The 18,808-nt window shown below is 34.2% G+C and overlaps 3 protein-coding genes across 3 annotated transcripts in view; all 3 read right to left on the bottom strand.

Annotated features, from left to right (window-relative positions):
- LOC132163774 (disease resistance protein RPV1-like) overlaps positions 1-3,443 on the bottom strand; it is a 28,677-nt gene extending 25,234 nt beyond the window's left edge. The window contains exon 1 of the mRNA XM_059574146.1: positions 2,964-3,443. Within this exon, the coding sequence (XP_059430129.1) occupies positions 2,964-3,081 (118 nt within the window). The 5' untranslated portion in view covers positions 3,082-3,443. The remainder of the gene's footprint in view (positions 1-2,963) is intronic.
- Positions 3,444-7,716: 4,273 nt separating this feature from the next.
- LOC132163781 (ankyrin repeat-containing protein BDA1-like) lies at positions 7,717-10,290 on the bottom strand. Its single transcript, XM_059574156.1, has 2 exons — positions 9,198-10,290; positions 7,717-9,011 (listed from the first exon to the last, which is right to left on the bottom strand). The coding sequence occupies exons 1-2, from the start codon at positions 9,570-9,572 to the stop codon at positions 8,118-8,120; spliced, it is 1,269 nt and encodes a 422-aa protein (XP_059430139.1). The 5' UTR covers positions 9,573-10,290; the 3' UTR covers positions 7,717-8,117.
- Positions 10,291-16,215: 5,925 nt separating this feature from the next.
- Positions 16,216-17,764, bottom strand: LOC132163783 (internal alternative NAD(P)H-ubiquinone oxidoreductase A2, mitochondrial-like). The gene is made up of 4 exons (XM_059574158.1): positions 17,553-17,764; positions 17,235-17,349; positions 16,699-16,854; positions 16,216-16,613 (listed from the first exon to the last, which is right to left on the bottom strand). Exons 1-3 carry the CDS (start codon positions 17,597-17,599, stop codon positions 16,744-16,746), a joined length of 273 nt encoding a protein of 90 aa, XP_059430141.1. The 5' UTR covers positions 17,600-17,764; the 3' UTR covers positions 16,216-16,613; positions 16,699-16,743.
- Between the last annotated feature and the right edge of the window lie 1,044 nt (positions 17,765-18,808).

Raw genomic sequence — 18,808 nt, forward strand, 5'->3', positions numbered from 1 at the left:
AAACATCTTCTTCGACCATACCGACAAAGCAACATGCAATATCAAGGAATGTCTCTTGTATCCCTATCCAGTGAATCAAAACTACTTCTAAGTATTTTTTTTTTGCAACCCTTCATGAGGAGTTCTTTGTAATTTTTTCAATTCACTTTTCCATTCAGCAATGCCTTTTTGTTTTAGAAATGAACCCAAAACAACAAGAGCTAAAGGAAGTCCTTTAGCATAATCAGCTGCTTCATTCGAAAGCTCTACAAAATCGTCTTCCGGATTGGGCTTCTCAAAGGCATGTAAACTGAACAACCGACGAGACGCCCAAGTACTCAATTTTCTAACCTTATATTTTTTATCTACTCCCAACTTGCTTAGCAATTGTTTATCTTTAGTTGTTACAATGATTCTACTTCCCGGACCAAACCATTGCTTTTTGACTAATGTGCGTAGTTTTTCAAAGTCATCCACATCATCAAGAATAACAAGAACTTTTTTGTGATGAAGTCTTTCCTCAGTCAATATGATTCCTTTATTAACATTGTCAATCTTCAAAGTTGTTTTCAAGATATCGTTAAGAAGTTGTTCTTGTAACTGAACAATGCCATTGGGCTTTTCTGCACTTGCTTTAATGTTTGAAAGAAAACTACTTCCTTCAAAAGCAACACATATTTTGTTGTACACAGCATTTGCTATGGTTGTTTTTCCAATTCCAGTCAACCCATAGATGCCCACAATGCGAACATCACTTGTTCCAAGATCTAATAGAGCTTCCATATTTTCAACATGAGAAGCTATTCCTACTGGATGCTCAGCAACATGCAGGCGAGCAGGGCTTACTTTACACCATACATCTTCAACAATGACTTTAATGAATCTCGATTCATACCTGATTATCACGATCCAAATGGAAAATAGAACAATAAATTAGGTACAAGGAAAGAAAAAGAAGAAACAAAAAGATGTAATCATCCCAGAGACTAGCTAAGATGCCATAGCAAGCATCTAAGTTATATATCAAATTCATTTAGAATATCAATTGAGTATATTTTATAATATGCCATAAAATATTTTTATTTTATTTTCATGGAGAAAGCCATTAACCATTTTATAGAGTAAAACGATTTAGCCATCCACAAAGTACATGTGGATCCCATCCCCATGAATTTGTAGCACGAAAAGTTAATAAGTAGAGTTAAATAACACATGACAAGCGTCACAAGCCTATCTTTTATGTTATGACTGACGAAACAAGAAGCCATACGACCGGACAGGAAAAAAAAAATGATGAATTAACAGGGTGTAGAATAGAATTGAATACATAGGGTTATTTTCCTTCTTTTCTTTTTTCTTTTTTTCTGTTTGGATGTTTAAGATAATTAAAGAAATCCATTTAAAGGAAAAACATATTATTCGACTTTTAAATTCTCTCTTTGTTATCATTTGTTTTATTAGTTGGAGGGTGAAGAGACATTTCTCTCATTTTATTGTTTGGATTTCGGTCTTTAATTTGAGGAGTGTGATTGATTCCTCATGATCAGGATCTATTCAATTACTGAGAATATCATTTGAGAATTATAAGGCGTACCAGTTTCATGTTTCTAGGAATAAAAAGACATGAACTAGAAGATGCAAGTCTCTCAATTTCCAAATCGTGAAAGACAATTACAAATGACAAAGAAAAACTGCAAAACGTAAGCCAATGGCATTTCGTTGCAAATGACAAAAAATTCTCGATGTCCCCCTGACAAAAATACCCTTAATAGAAAAACTTTTATTTTAATAAAAAAAGGGAGTAGAAACTTTTGAAACAAAAAAAAAAAGGGTAATATTATTTGTTCGAATGTATAAGGATATTTTTGTCGTTTTGACAAATATGAGGTTATTTTTGTCTTTTTGATGCATTTGGAGACGTTGACAATTTTTTGGTATTTTGGAGAGAACATTGTTCAAATTGAAAGTTTAAAAGGATATAGCCATTTGGATAATAGTTTGATGGCCTTTCTTTTTTTTTTCAATTTTTTTGACGAAAATTTCAAAGAAAAGGGAAAAAAAAATGCATAAAAAGTACAAGAGTCCATAGCATTACCCATTTGCAAGGCTTTGGAGATCCCAACCAGCACTATTCCCAACTTCAGTAAGAGCTTCCCTCCACCTTTGCACCCTCTTCTTATCGGTATGAAGCCGCTCATGCCTAGCAAAAGCTTCTGCAAAAATTCCGGACTGTTTTCGAACAACCGAGGGGTCCACATGATAATATACCGGATAAAGAATGTGGCCTACGGTTTTTCTACACTGCACAATCTCTGCAAGTTCATCAAGGCACCACGTAGAAGAAGCATATCGTTTAGAGAAAATCACAATAGAAATCCTTGATCTACGAATCGCATTGAGTAATTCCCTAGAGATGCTCTCCCCTCTATCAAGCCCCTCATCATCAAGGAAGGTACGAATTCCAACTTGCACCAAGCGAGTGTAGAGGTGATCAATGAAGTTCTTACGAGTATCTTCACCTCTGAAACTCAGGAAGACGTCGTGGTCCCAACCAGATTGAGAAGATGACGAGGTGCTTCCGGTGGTTGGGTTTGATTGGACTGAAAAAGGAGACAACTCGGCAAGTTAAGAGGAGGATATTTATGCAAAGTAAATTGAAAAATGAGAAAGATCATTTACTAAACATAAATATAAATACAAATTATTTTTATGATAATTCATTATTTTTCTTCGTCAGTTCTTTTTGGATCCTCCAAGCAAAGTTACACGCTACTAAAGAGGACACGATGATGATGATTCAGTGGTATCTGAACTTAATTCCTCTTAACATTAATATTGAAAACAAGGCAACCAGAAAGAGAAGCGAGTTGGATTGTAGTTGAAGTTAGAAAGTCTAAAGTTAAACCATATCATCCATTGAATGCGTAAATTATATATATATATATATATAGGATTTGAGTTTTATTACATGCTTGATAACGTACCGTCTTCGTTTGCGCCTTCAACGACGAGAACCTTGCGAGGCTCGTTTTGGTCCTCGGATTCTGGCTCCCGCTTCCGCTTGAAGCACCGTCGTAAGACACTACTGAGGATTTGGTACATGGGTGGTAGAGTGGTGGATAGAGAGGGATGGCGGGGAAGTTTACAAAAGAAATCGTGGTTTGGTGGGTAAGAGTGGCGGACAATTGAGAAATGTAAGGATGTCAACAAAATGGGTTTAACGCTCAGTTTCAGGGTTTGATGTTTGATGTCCGAGACTTGGATTTAGATTTCTGGGTAACGAAAAACAGAGACTTTGGGTTGAGAGGAGGGAAAGTGAGAGAGAGAGAGAGAAAGGATCAGCTGAAGATGAAGATGATCAAGAAAACTCCGCGAAATTTCTACGATCTTTCTCTTTTGTTTTAGTTTTTAGATAATTTAGATCTTACTAGCTTTGTCGGTGGCTGGTGATAACTGATTGCGAGTATTTTTTATTTTTTATTTTTTTGTATTTTGTTTTGTGCTTTCCGGGCGTTTAAGTCGAGGACCAATAATTGAGTGGGAGGGGTTACTTTCACCGTTTGAATAGTTTGATCTGAAGGTTTATCTCTTACCGTGGTTAAATAAATTTTTAAAAAAATTTGATTATTCATATCTAATATTTAGTCTATTTGGAATAAAACAACAAAAAATTATAGACGACAACAAAAATCATAAAAACACCAAAAAAAAAAAAAAAAAAAAAAATCATTTTCAAAATTTTGACCTTCTATTCTATCTGAAAAATAATTTCATTTCTTCACTGTACTTCTCCCAACATCCTTATTCAACTTCGAGGAACAAGGATCGAGAAAGTAAACAGAATGGACAGAAATTTCAAATTATTGACATGACTCATGAGTCTTCACGCGAATAAAGAAAGCTGTTGATTGAGAAGACAACTACTCTTCTTTGTCTTCATGCGTTCCTCGGGCAATCTTTACTGTCGACTCTCAAAAGTATGTTGTTGCATCACAACTCTGTTAAACAGGAAACACGATTTGCTTAGCATCATCAGCTACTAAAAGCAACAAGATTAGCAGTGGAACTGTGGAATCAATGCAAGCATTAATTTAAGGGCTTCGTTTCGCATCCGCTTTAAATTGTAATAAAAATTGATTAATATGAAAGAAAAAAATAATAAAAACTTTTGGTATGAAAAAATACTTAAATAATTTTATTTTATAATAATTTTTTTATTTAAATAATAATAATAAATAAATAAATAATGTGATATAAAAAATAAAAATATTGAAAGTTAAATTTTTTTTAATAAATAGTATACTGTTTTTGCCGAACAGAGCCAAGAAAACAATCGGCAATCACTTTTTACATCACAACTCCTGTAACCTGTTTGCCAAAGGACTGGAAATGACCCCAAAAAAAAAAAAAAAAAAAAATCAATCTCACTAATTATCTCATAATTAACTTTACAATTTTTATTTTTTATATCACATCAATTATTTTTTATTATTATTCAAATAAAATAAAAAAGGAAGAAAAGCTTTTGATTCCTTATTGCAATCATATTAATTCAACAATTCATTTTGAATTCTCTCATGCACTTTCCTACGATGCATGCATCTTTCTTGATGGGGGCACGTCTGTTTATATACCGCGTTTGCTTTTTTGACTCGAAAGATGTTTTCTCATTATTGCTTTTTGTAAAATTAATAAGTGAAAGTGGAACTCCTTTTCACGAGACAAGCCTTCTCTTGCTACAGTCAATGCGGAAACTAATTCATTCTCACATGGTTATCTGAAGATCGACGAAGACTCTCATCGTCTATTCTTTTTGAGAAATGCTAGAGTGTTTATTCTTTTTTTTTTTAAAAAAAAAAAAAAGTAATTATTGAATTTACCTTTATTTGTAATATTTTTATTTAAATATTTGTTTTTAATGATTTATTATTCTTCCGTTAATGTAAGTAAATTGGTGAACATGCATGGTTGCAACTCACCAAATATTTCTGCATTCTACTGAGTTGGATGTTATTATGGTTTCATTTCCACTCATTTCTATTATATATGAGTACGTACATCATAACAAAATTATAGACAATAACAAAAATCATAAAAATACAAAAACACCAAAAAGAAATAATTTTTCAAATTTTTGACCTTCTATTCAACCTGAAGAAAGCTCAGCGAAACACGATACATGTAACTACTCTCCGTCTCTCTCATTCATGCACTTTCCCACCATCTTTCTTCTTGACGCGGGCCACGTCTGTCTATACCGCGTTTACTTATCTTTTACTCAAAGAAACTTTTTTTATTATCATAATTATAACTTTTGTAATATTAGAGCATTCATTTCAAGCTTTCTATTTTTAATACTTCTTTAAAATTTTAACAAAATTTACAAAAAGCTTTATACTTACCATCAAACTCTCTATCAAATGGTAAATATAACTTTAGCTTTAATTCTTCCTCAAATCTAAAGACTCAAAAAGCAATAACTATTTACTTTTTAATATTATTTTAGTTATTGGAATGACATTTTGATAAATCTCTCTCATAAAATCAAAGCGAGTGAGTTTAATAACAATTACTTTTATTAGTAAAAAATAAAAAAATATTTAAAGAACTTAATATTTGGTAATTTTAAAAAGAAACTAATTGTAGTTAAAAAAAAAAATACATTTTTAAAGTTAAATTTAACTAAATTTTTAAGTTTATCAATTTGTAGGACCCACGAGTCACGTCATGTAGTCATTTTCAGTTTTGGTAGCTTGCGACATGTAGGAATAAGGAGGAAGTTTCGGAATGGACAGAAATGTCAAAGCATTCACATCTCTTCACGTGAATGAAGCTGTTGATGAGAAGACCAGACTGCATCCCATGCTTTGGATGCCTTTTTAGTGGAGGCCACCTCATCTGTAGTGCTAATTATCTTCAGACTTCTTCACCTTGTGGTTGGGTCAAGTCAACATATCCGATAAAAACTACATATATCCAGCTGTGTGCTATTTGATGATGCTTTCCTCGGGCAATCTGACCGTTGGATATTGATGCATAGAAACAAAAATGGTGCACAATAACCTCGCTTCTTGTGCTAACTATTTGCATAGACAACACAATTATTTGCAACCACTGATTCGAGTTTTCTTAACAGGAGAAGAAGTTGACTTGTTATGGTTATGCAACCTTGGAGCTTCAATATTTACACCTATTCGGCATCAACTTCAAATATGGTGAAGACCAAGAAGTCTTCATTTCACATTTGTCATTAATTCGTTCAGGCTCGTTTATGGGGATGCAAATATTGGTTTGAAATTAAAAACACTTTTCAAATGTTCTACAACCAACGAATTCGTGATTAATTCGTTCTAAATGCATGGCAACAAAGACATGTCACATAAATATAATGCGCGCGAGACCAAAAAGTCTTCATTTTACATTTGGGATTATCAGTTTCTTTTTTAATTTCTAGTTTTTATTTATTTATATAACTTTAAGAATTTGTTTAATTTTGTGAAGAATATTTTTGTTATTAGGAAATATTAACAATTTTTTTAGTACTTTATTAGACTTTAATATAATTAGGGTGGTCCTAGAAGGAAATGCTCTTCAAGTGGTGCAAGCCCTCCGAAAAGCTGAAAAGAGTTGACGTCGGCATGGACATCTCACTACAAAAAATTGAGATTTATTGACTAACCGTTAGTGACGTGTCATTAGCAACGTGTGTGGTGGGTCAAAAAATAGGGTGTCACTATTGGAATTTTAGTAACATGTCAAGTTTAACACGTTACTAAAGTTTACAAAATTATTAAAAACAAAATATATATTTTCAAATAATATCATGAAATCTGATTTTCAAAAACCCAAAACCAACAGCAAATGATGCAAAATTTTTCAAAAATTTCAATAAATCAATCAAAAGTTTTGAACTGGAATCTAGTTTTGAACACATGCATAACTAAAATAGCAATTTTTTCAAATTTCTCCTGCATCACTTAGGGTTTATAAGGATAATTGAATATTGGAAAAAAAATATACTTTGTTGAGGCATATATCGAAGAAGTGCATGAGGAGGATGCAGAACAAGCTTTGAAAGATGGGGTTTTCCCTTATTGTCATTTGGTCTTTCCTTTTTCAATGTTGTACTTTTTGTATTGAGTATGTGTGAAACAAACGGTGAATTTCGTTTGAGGAGTACTGAATGCAGATCAAATTTTAGACGGTTAAAGTTTCAATGTAAAAAATGTTATGGAGACATGGGACTTGATGGATAGAAGAGAAAATTATAAAATGCGAAGTAGGTCGAGTAGTTGTGCTCTTTTAAGAAAAATATAAAAACAAATTCATTCATGTCGACATAAATAGTTGATATATATACTAATGTGTTTGGTATAAAAGATATTTAATGCTTAACGGGTCTTGGTCTTGTTCTCGATCATGGAGTGGCTAGGAAATAAACCAAAGAGAAAGTATTTCTATTAATTTAAGATTTATTTATTTTTTATGTGGATTTCAATGTTGAAAAGAGTCAGAAGGCTGGCTTTTTTTCTTTCCATTAATATTTGTCTTTAGCCCAATCAAACATTTTGTTCTATATAAAAAAATTTTAAATTAAATCATACTTAAAAAACACCTGCGCATAGCACAGGTTATATGCTAGTAAGAATTAAGATGAAGTTTTTGTAACATTAGTTGTTAAAATAACTGCTTAACTTAGTAGGTTGAAAAAGATAAAAAGAAAAAAAAAGATAATAATAACCCAAGAAACATTCATTAAAGCTTACTAATACAACACACCAAATTCCCCTTTCCCCATGTACTTGACTTTGACAAAAGAAAAAGTATCATTCTTACTGGAACAGCTCACACGACTTCATATTCTTCTTTGCTTCTCACACATAATAGTAGCACCATGGTCTCCTTTTATAGGCAATCAAATGTGAGTTCTCCTTTTAGTGGGTACGATACGAGAAGATTAATGTAGAGAGAAGCCGTGGGGAAGGTTTGGTTTGTGGAGAAGGGGGCTAAGATTGTGTAGAAAGAAAGAAAGCAACAATTAATATATAATTAATTAGAGGAAAAGGATGGATGGCGGGTGAGTAAGAAAGAGAAGGTTTGCGGTGGCACTTATATATAACTGTGTTGGGGAATTAGCATCATGCCACGGACACATGCATGCTGTGCGTGACAAACACTTTCACTCTATATCGGAAGAAAATTTTGAGTCTGAAAATACTTATCCAAGGAAGTAAATAAACTGGCAAAAGCAACACTGGACCAAGACAAGGAAGTAAATAAACTGGCAAAAGCAACACTGGACCAAGAACGCCTAGAATAAGAGTACTTAATAACGGAGTTGAAAAGCAAAAGCCATAAGAGAGGATTAGAAGGAGGAAGAAGAGCACGATTCCATGAAAATCAGTTGGGAGGAGGAAGAAAAGTGTAAAGTTTGATAGGTAAAAGCTTAGAGCGTTACACCAAAGGAACACGTCTCCAGCTAGGTTTCTGATTGGTTTAACTTTACTACTGCTAGCGTTGAAGCGGGCAGTGCAGTTGAAGTACTGATTGGCACCAGTAGCGTTGATCGGATTCTGGGCTGTGAAGTTGAATTGCTGATTGGCTCCGGTAGCGTTGACTGGGGCTGTGCAGTTGAACTCATTGTATTGCTTATCTGCAGGGCTTAGTGCTACTTGGTAGGTGACCGTTATTAGCAATGCAGCAACAACCAACAGGGCATTCCGCTTCTCCTCTGTTATAACTTTTTGCTGACGACATATTTTTACGCCACACTTCTCAAGAGTTTGGATCAAATTTACACGACGTTGTCGATGCAGTACTATGAGAGGAAATAATAAGGAATATGCAAGTCTATATAAACATATTAAGCAATATCCAAGTGCAGTTAAACATCTGGCAGGACGTTTTCGTCGCATGAGCATATCACTGATCCGTTGGTTGTCCACCTTCGCCAAGATGTCAAAGACCGTATCACCCTCTAAATTCTTGGCATCTAAATCAACAAATCCTGTATCCAGCAACAACGACACTACCTGCAAGACGTAGACAAGTAGAGATACATAATTACTCATCCAAACACTCGCCCCAAGAACAAAAATAAAAACAACTATCACACGACCGAAAGCTTAACTAAAAATTTTGAAGACAATTTTTGGAGATTGACTCCTTTGCACAACATATACCAACTCTATAAAACTTGAGTGGAAATTAGGACTTGCCTCTGGTTGATTTTTGGATACTGCAACGTGCAACAGAGAGTTGTGTTTTTCATCCTCCCAATGTAGCAGTTTGCTCTCCCACGATGAGGCATCTTTAGAGCAAACTTGCCGAATCCATCCTAGCAGGAGTCGAAAAGCTTCGAAGTTGTCATATTTCAAGGCTACATGCAGGACATTCTCGCCTCGAATTGTCACATCTTCATAAGACTTCGGGCAGCCTTTAGAAAATTTGGTTAAAAGTTCGATGTTTCCCATTTGAGCTACGTAATGAAAAGGAGTCACACCCTCCTGTCCAGGGACACGAACAATGTCGCTATCAACATCAAGTAGCCGCTCCACCAATTGGGTTTGGTTATTTTGCAGAGCAAGGTGCATGGGGAGAAGCCATCTTGATTAAGCTTTCTAGCAAATGAAGGCTTTAACCTCATTATCTCCATAGCAAACCAGGTGTGCCCTACAGATGCAGCTATGTGTAAAGGAGTCTCAACAAATAGAATGCCTTCGATTCTGTCCAAAACATTTGCATCTTCTTTTATCAATGCATACAATGCATCAATGCTTCCTTGCTGAGCAGCATCCCTCAAACGCTCATCCATTCTCAAGATAAGATAGTTATAGTGATAGTGATAGTGAGTCAGTGACAGTTAAATTAAGGAGATGGCTTTAAAGCTTTATAATACAGAAATGACCAGATTGGGCGTCCACCTCGATAAATATTTCTAGGGTTTGGATCACATCTGCACACGTCACTCAAGCAACGAGTTTTACGTTATTTCCCAACAATGAAGCGTAAAGGGCATCCCGTGCGCTTTATTTATTTATTTTTTTTACATCTTAATTGGAATCTTATGGGTTTGTCCACATTAATTAGCTTTTGCTTGGTTTTTTTTAGTGTCTTTGTCGGCAAAAACTAATCTGCTATATAATTTATTATTATATAATCTCTAAATTAAGTCTGACTGAGATGATTAATGAAAACGATAGAAATCCTTTTTTCTTTCCCAGTGAAGAGACTTCGGATCCACTAACAACTTAAGTTTTTTGTTTTTTTTGGTAAGGCAATGCTATTTATAGTAACGTTTCTCACTATAATGCATTTTCAATTTTATTTTATCTTCTAATTTAAGACGGAAGATGAAATGATTTTTTGACATCCTAAAAAAAAAATGTCAAATTTAAAACAAGAAAACGAGCTTTTCAAACCAAACTGTTTAGAATCTAGGTTTTTATTTGTTTTTAATTTCACGAGTTATTTCCTTTGTCAATGAGGGAATGACAAAGGAAAAATTAAGGGAGTGATAAATGAAAAGAGAAATACTAGGTGCTTTTCTTGTGTCCTCTCCGGGTGAATGAAAAGAGCACGCAGCGTGCTCAGCACGCCAGTACAATTTTTTTTTTTTTTTTTTTTTTGCATTAAAATATTAAATTTTTTTTTCTTCACGGTGTGCTAAGCACGCCGCGTACTCTCAATCAAGACTCATCCTCTCCTCATCCTACGTAGAAATTACTTTTATAATATCTTGTGTATTTTTATAACAATCACTCTTATTGTCTTATATGCTGATGTGTCATCTCTCATCAATAAAACGTGACAAAATTTGGTCTGTGTTAAGACATTATATATATTTTTAAAGAAAAAACTCCCCCAAATCCGTTAGATCAGAAAAGTTGATAGGTTAATCAATACAGAGAATCCAGACGACGTACAAAAAAGAAGAGAAAAAAAAAACGAAGATGAAAAGAACAGGGGAACCTCTCCACAGTCACCAAATCTAGGGCTGTTAAGTGAGCGAAGCGTCTCGCGAGCAAGCTCGGGCTCAGCTCGTGCTCGACTCGAATATTAAATGAAGCGCTTCGTGAACACAAATCCTGGCTCGAATATTAAACGAAGCAAGCTCGGCTCGACTCGGCTAAGCTTGTGAGCTCGGCTCATATAAGGCTCGCCTCGCTTATTAGGCTCGGCTCGTATATTTTTTTTATCAAGTAACAAATAACAATATAATCAACATTACTCATTTACTCAATAATAACAAATATATTATATACCTTTTTTTAATTTATTTATGCATATGTGTATATATATGTATATATATATATATATATATATATATATATCATTAATAACTATTTTTTAAAATTTTAGTTGATTATGTTAATTGATTATGTATGGAATTGTGAGGTGGAGATTAATATGTTATATTTGTTTAATGTTTTTTAACATTTTAGTTGATTCTGTATGGATGATTGTAATGTTGAGATTAATTTGTTATGTTTGTTTAATGTTCTTTAGCATTTTAGTTGATTTTGTTAGTTTTAATTGTAAGGTTGACATTAATCTGTTATGTTTGTTAATGTTCTTTAGTATTTTAAGGTGCAAAATATTCTGTATGGATGATTTTTGTAATCTAATGCACTTAAATTACAAAAAAAAAAAAAAAACAGTCGAGCTCGAGCTTGAGCCTGGGCTCGAGCTCAAGCAAAATAGACGAGCTCGAGCTCGAGCTCGAACAAGGTTCCAACCCTGTCGAGCCGAGCTCGAGCAGCAAATTCGGGCTCGAGTCGAGCTCGAGCCTGGCCCAAAAATAAATGAGCCGAGCCTGAACAGCCCAAGCTCGGCTCGTTTACACCCCTAACCACATCTACAAAAATGAAAAAGAAAAGGGGAACCTAAGGGAGACTTGAGAGGAGAGGTAGGAAGTATTCCTATAATTAATAAGCATTTGCATCCCTCCTATCAAATCAAATAGACAAACGGTTAAAGGAAACCTATTCCAAAAACAACCCAAGAAAACCTATCTAAACATTAGCAAGACTCTTCCCTTCCCTCATTGGGTTAAATAGAAAAAAGGCACAAAATTTCAAACTTCACCCATTTGGTTAACGGAATACCCAAAAACCTTGAAAATTTAACAAGATAAGCTAAAGAAAAACAGAAAATGAGAGCAAAGAGTGATATTCACAGCAAAAATTGAGCGAGAGCAGGGGAGAGAAGAAATACCCAAGGTTGGAAAAATTAAACACCAAGCTGATTACTGGTTGGACACCGAGAAACACAAGGACCAGAGTTGGGCCAAGGTTTGCCACCCCAGCACACCGACAGTGGACAAGCCACTGTGCTTCAATCCGCACCACGATTTTCTGGAGAGGGAGGGAGGGAGGAAAAGAGGGGGGCAGAGTATTTTTGTCTTGTAAGACTCAAACAAAGCCAGAGGCCTTTAAATTTTGAATTTCTAATTTATTTATAGTGGCATATTTTAGGCTCTTTGTTGTAACGGACGGCTTAGATTTGCAAAAGTGTTGGTTGGCAATTTTACACTTTTTTATTATAACTTTTGTAATATTAACGAGTGAATACTTTTGTCAATTTGTAGGACCCACGTAGTCATTTTCAGTTTTGGTAGCTTGTGAACTTCTCATGTAGGCTGTGTTTGGCAAAGGCTGGATCATATCGGACTCAAAAATCAAAAAAATTATTCTCAAAATTAATTTCAATATTTTTACTTTTTATTTCACATTAATCACTTTTTATAACTATTCAAATAAAAAAATCATTACAAAACAAATTTTTTCACTTTTTTATATAAAATATACATTTTTTTTTATTTCATATCAATCACATCTACTACAATATCATTTCATTTTATTTTTCCATTCTATCGCCAAACACACCCGTAGGAATAAGGAGGAAGTTTGGAGTGAACAGAAATGTCAAAGTATTCACATCTCTTCACGTGAATGGAGCTGTTGATGAGAAGATGCCTTTTAGTGGAGGCCACCTCATCTGCAGCGCTGATTATCTTTAGACTTCTTCCCATTGTGGTTGGGTCAAGTCAACATATCCGATAAAGACTACATATATCCAGCTGTGTGCTGTTTGATGATGCTTTCCTCGGGCAATCTGACCGTTGGATGATGCATAGAAACAAAAATGGTGCACAATAACCTCGCTTCTTGTGCTAACTATTTCCATAGACAACACAATTATTTGCAAATTGCAACCACTGATTCGAGTTTTCCTTAGATTCAAGTAGATAGCTCAAGTAGTCAAGTGGTAAAGATTTTGATTTCCTTAACAAGTTGAAAGATTGTGTAATAAGAGTAAATAGGACTGGCTGTCACCATCTATTGATTGGTTCAATAATTGGACTTTTTTTATACTTATGCAACCTTTGAGCTTCAATATTTACACCTATTGGGTATCAACTTCAAATATGGTGATTTGTAGCATAAGTAAGATTTAGGAGGGTGTTTAAGAATAAACAGAATTTTTTAAAAAAATTTGGAAGGGAGAAGTTTTCTTTAACTTAATCTATAGTATTATCACTTATTTTTTAAATATGTGAGAAGTTTATAATTTTTTATAAGACTACATTTCTCCCATATCAATTAAAAAGTCATAGAAAAAACACATAATAAATTCATAGACCGATTTAAACAAAATTCTTCTCACTCAATTTAGAGAAAAGTAGGTTGAGCTCCTAAACACGTGTCTAGAGGATTGAGGTTGTCTTCTCGTGGATAAAGGTGTTGATGAGTAGATTAGTGGGTGTGTTTGCCAAATGACTAGAAAAAAGTCCGTACTATTTTTCTTAAAATTAATTACAATATTCTTCATTTTTACATCATATCAATCATTTTTTATTATTATTCAAATAAAAAATCACTACATAACAATTTTTTTTTTTTTTTTTTACATTTTCATACGAAACATTTTTATTTTTATTTTTTCTTATATTAATTAAATCTGCTAAAATTCCAGTTGTGTTTTTAGGGGTGATCATGCGGTTGCGGTTAGTGCTTACTGGCTAAAACCGCTAAACGCAACCGCTTAAGTGGTTACTAGCTAGAACCGCTAAACGCAACCGCTCAAGCGGTTAGTATATTTTACTAACCACTTCCGCTAACCGCAAAGCGATTAACCGCCTAAGCGGTTAACCGCCCGGTTAGCGGTTAAGCACATCCGGCTAATCGCTTTTTTTACTGACTGCTTTTGGGCTTTGTTTGGGCTTTCTTTTTGGGCCGAATTTGAGAATTAAGCTTTTTTTTGGGCTCACTTAAAATTATTTTTTTTCCAATTATTATTATTATTTTTGCCTTTTGGTCCAATTTTCCGTTTTGGGCTTACTTTGCCCCTTTTGGCCTTTTCTATGCCTTTTTGGCATCAAAATATACACTATTTTACATGCATATAGTTTGCGATATACCACATTGGGCTTGCTCCAAAATGAGCCCATATAAAAAAAAAAAAATGTAAAGGGTACCTAAAAAAACCAAATGCTATCAGCTTTTAAAAAAAAAAAAAACACATAATTATATGAAAATCATCAGGATGATCAAATTCCTAACCCAAAGTAAAACTCTAATTTATCAGGATGAGATGAATATATAAAAGTGCAAAACTACGTCGTTTTGCAATTCTATATTATATAAAATTATATATATATATATATATATATTAAAAAAGCAGTTAACAGTTAGCGGTTTGTAAAAGCAGTTAGCAGTTAGCAGTTAGTACGGCTAGCGATTAACGGTTACAAAGCAGTTAATAAAAACCTCACGAACACACCCCCTGTGTTTTAATCTACTTCATTTTTCAAGTTCTTTGCAAACACACCCATATTCTTTCTCTTCATCCAATGCTTTGGTCTTTATCTTCTATTATTATTATTATTATTATTGTTTTTGTTTTCTTTTGATGCCTTAGTGGAGACCATGTCATATGTAATTATGTAGCGCTAATTATCTTCAAATCTGCCTCTTCCGTTGTCTTCATGTAATGCTTTGGGCTTTTTCTTCTGCTTTTTCTAAAGCTACCTAGTGCTTTTTCAAAAGTAGCCTTTTTTATCTTCTTCTTCTAATACCTTAGTAGAGGCCACGTCATATGTAATTATATAGCGCTAATTATCTTCAACCTTGTCCCTCGTGGTAGGGTCAATATATCGGATTCCTCGGGCAATGTATCAGTCCATCGTATGGTTCTCAGCTCTTTGGATGATGAATTGAGTTCCTGGAAACTGTTGTGGAAGCTTAGATTAAATGCTAGGCCAAAGCTTTTTTTTTTTTGGAATCTCTGACTCAGTTTATCAATAGAAGAAAAAAAATAATAAAAAAAAAAATTTCATACTATTTCTCTAAAATTCTTCGAATTCAAATGGACTCGCACACCATGAAGGCAGGCGACATACTCATTTGCACTCTTCTCTCAACATATCCCAAGAACACGTGCCACGACTACTTATCTAAAAGTAGTAACTGCAATAGTATACACCCTGCAAACAAGCTATCACGAAGATAAAGACACCTTTAATTCCAAAATCTAAACTCTTCGCCACAAAAAATCGGTTCCTCCAGCTTATATAACACGCGTCAGATATGCTGAGCGCCAAATAAACCAACCCACATATTCTGCCCCTTTGGCCTCCAGCGAAAAATTGCTATTGCATCAATCCATGGTCCAATTAACTTAATATATGATGCATAAGATGATCGACATTAGTGTGTATTTATTATTTATTCATGTGTATTTTAATTTTTTTTTTTTAATAAAGATTGAATTTTTCCTTTAATAAGTTATTTTTCTATATGCTTATTTGAGCCAACCAGAGTTAGTTACTGAATCAAATGAAATATTTCTATAACATATTATAGCTTAAATGCAAACTCAATGTAGTTCCTCATAAAAATAAAAAATAAAAAAATATAAAAATATAAAAAAAAATCCAACAGGGCAAAAAAATAAAAAAAAGGTTCATAGCAAAAAAGAGGTCCAGCAATTTGAGAACCCAGAAGAAACAAGAATTCTGGTATATATATATATATATATATATATATATATATATATGATTTTGTAAATATAAAATTTTTCCATGGTTCCACATTCTCGTACAACTTTATTGAAGCAACTCCAATAGGATGCTCATTATTATGAGCCCACTGGCGATGCCAATCCAATAACATATCCTATCAGATGCAAACAGGTTCTGGCTTTTAATTGAACATGGATTTTCTGCTAGGGAAATTATTTCAATTTGTCATCCATAAAGGCTAGTAGTTCATTTCTGTAGCAAAATTAATTAATTCATACTTGTTGTTTACCGAAAAACCAAACACATAATACAAAAACATGTATCAGTTAAGGTTATGCAGTCTGCAATGCCGGTTCACCAGTCCAATCAATGGCTGTCCTCTCTGAAAATGCTCTCCCCAAAATCTCAAGTGTTGGAGCTCTGAAGTGGAACGAAAAGAATTCACTTGCATGGTTCTATAAACAATCATGGGTATTCATCGTAGACAGGATTCACACCATGGAGATGTGGCGGCAAAGTCATTTGCCAAACTGCACTAGCATATAGACTCCGCAAACCAGTCATCCAACAATCAGGAACAGGGAGGGAGAAGAAATGTCGGCATAGACTCCTACAAGAAGATAAAGATACCTTTTAACTCCAAAATCTAGATTATGCTAAATATAACAACCAAACACCAAGGTTGTAAAACTCACCTTGCTCTACCTAAGATCTACGAGAGCCAATGGCTGCCATGCTTCCTAGATGCTTGTAAACAAATGGATCTCCCAGTTCCATGTCATTTGCTCCATTGGCATGACCTCCACCAGCTCTAATCGATGTGATAGATATTTCCCCTGCCGCTCTGCAACCTTGAAAACTCAAAAGGAGGCATATTAAAGGGCCAATACCAAAATTGCCAGCCAAAGAGAAACATAATAGCATATTTAGTTATGCTAATACCATGGCCACTCAAAATCCAGATCACTATTTCAATCATGATAGGAAATCTCATATTAGGATTGCCATCTGGCCGAACAAGCATCTTGGGAAATCAACACTGCAATCAACAAATACTAAGCATCAAACTATTTTTTCCACCACAATTTTAATGGTGGTAGCCCCTGGAGGTTTGGAGTAAAAAGACTAAATTATCAGAGATATCTCTGACTTCAATAGTTTGCTAGGAAGATTGCTAATATCTTCACAAAAAAAAAAAAAAAAAAAAAATGGTCGTAGATATGTAGCTTACCTGAACCAAAGCTGGAAGGGTTGGTTTTCTAGTACTTTCAAGAAACCCACCGCAATCAGCAGTGGCAAACACATCCTGCACGGAAGGAAAGAGTAACCACTCATCAACACCAATACTGTAAACACGAATAGGATTTGTTAACTCGTTGTTCAAAGCATGCCTACCAATTTGAATATCAATAACAGAATTTATTATGAAATTGTGATATAACAAAACATGATGGCATCCAATGGAAGACCTAATCAGAAAATGAACAAGAAAAATGTGATGTATAGGAGGCAAGAACAATTATTTTCAAGTCTAAAATTGACAATTTACCTGAATACTAATACTGAAATCCAATTTGATTTGATGCTTGAAGGCATTATAATATGGTGTAAGGGAAAACGAAAGCAAAACTGTGCCTTTCCTAAGAACCTACAAAAAGATTTCCAGAATTTCCCAGCCAATCGTCCCAAGAGTTAGAGAGACCTCATATGGGAATGAGAATGATGTAGAAATGCATTGTCATGAACCAAATAGAACTAGTAACTAACCTTCCACCTGGAGATTTTGGAACTTCCAAAGAGTTAAAACATAATCTTCCACAATGAAGATTAGACAAACTTTCAATTTGAGAATATGCAATACATAGTCCACAACGGCAGATTTAAGATAGAGACAAACAAGCTCTTCCCATTGATCATGCATCTCTTACCCTTGTCAACCGTTTAGTAGCATAGTGCCTGAGGCGATCATCAAAGGAAAATAATATCTCGTTCGCCTGCAAATCCAAGAACAATTACCAATTTGTCATATGCAATCTTAAACTTCCACGGATCTAAGGTGTCTGGTCCATCAATAACTCATAGTGCACCTTCAATTATCCAAGACCAAATTTTCTTACAATTGAGCCTTTGATGAAACTCTAAAATCCAAGATTATTATAGACCCACATGCGTGTTACAGACTATTTGTTGGATTTATCATATTATACAAATATAATAAGCAGAAGACAACTGGTTTTCCCTTCAACTTTGGTCATGCAATTAGTTCAACTTTTTCTTATTTCGCAGATTGTACCCAACAAGAGACAAGAGTTAGTTACAGAATCAAATGGAATTCTATAACTTATTATAGCTTAAAAGCAAACTCTTTATAGTTCTACATAATAAATAGGGGTAACTTTACTTAAACTCCTAAATTACCACGCGATTTGAGAAGACCCCCCAAATTTCAAAACCTTTCGATTTGAACCCCTAAACTTTTAATTGCATTTAATTTGAATACTTCCGTCAGATTAGCCATTAACTTCCCAAAAAGACTACATTTGTTTTACGCGAGAATAAATAAAAATTACACAATTTTGCCATAGCCATATTTCACTTCAATCAAATTTTACTCTTTCTTTTTTTTCATCATTTGATTACTATTCAATGAAACGTTCTAAAAAGAGCTTTTTCACACAATGGTCACACAAAGCAAAAAAAGCTGGTATTTTCCCACAATTTAACAAACCCGACAAGGAAAGCTGACATACCAAATGAATATCGCCATCGATGCCCGTACAATTGGACAAGAAGAAGGAATACCTG

The sequence above is a fragment of the Corylus avellana genome, chromosome ca10 (genome assembly GCF_901000735.1).
Source record: "Corylus avellana chromosome ca10, CavTom2PMs-1.0".
Lineage (NCBI taxonomy): Eukaryota > Viridiplantae > Streptophyta > Magnoliopsida > Fagales > Betulaceae > Corylus > Corylus avellana.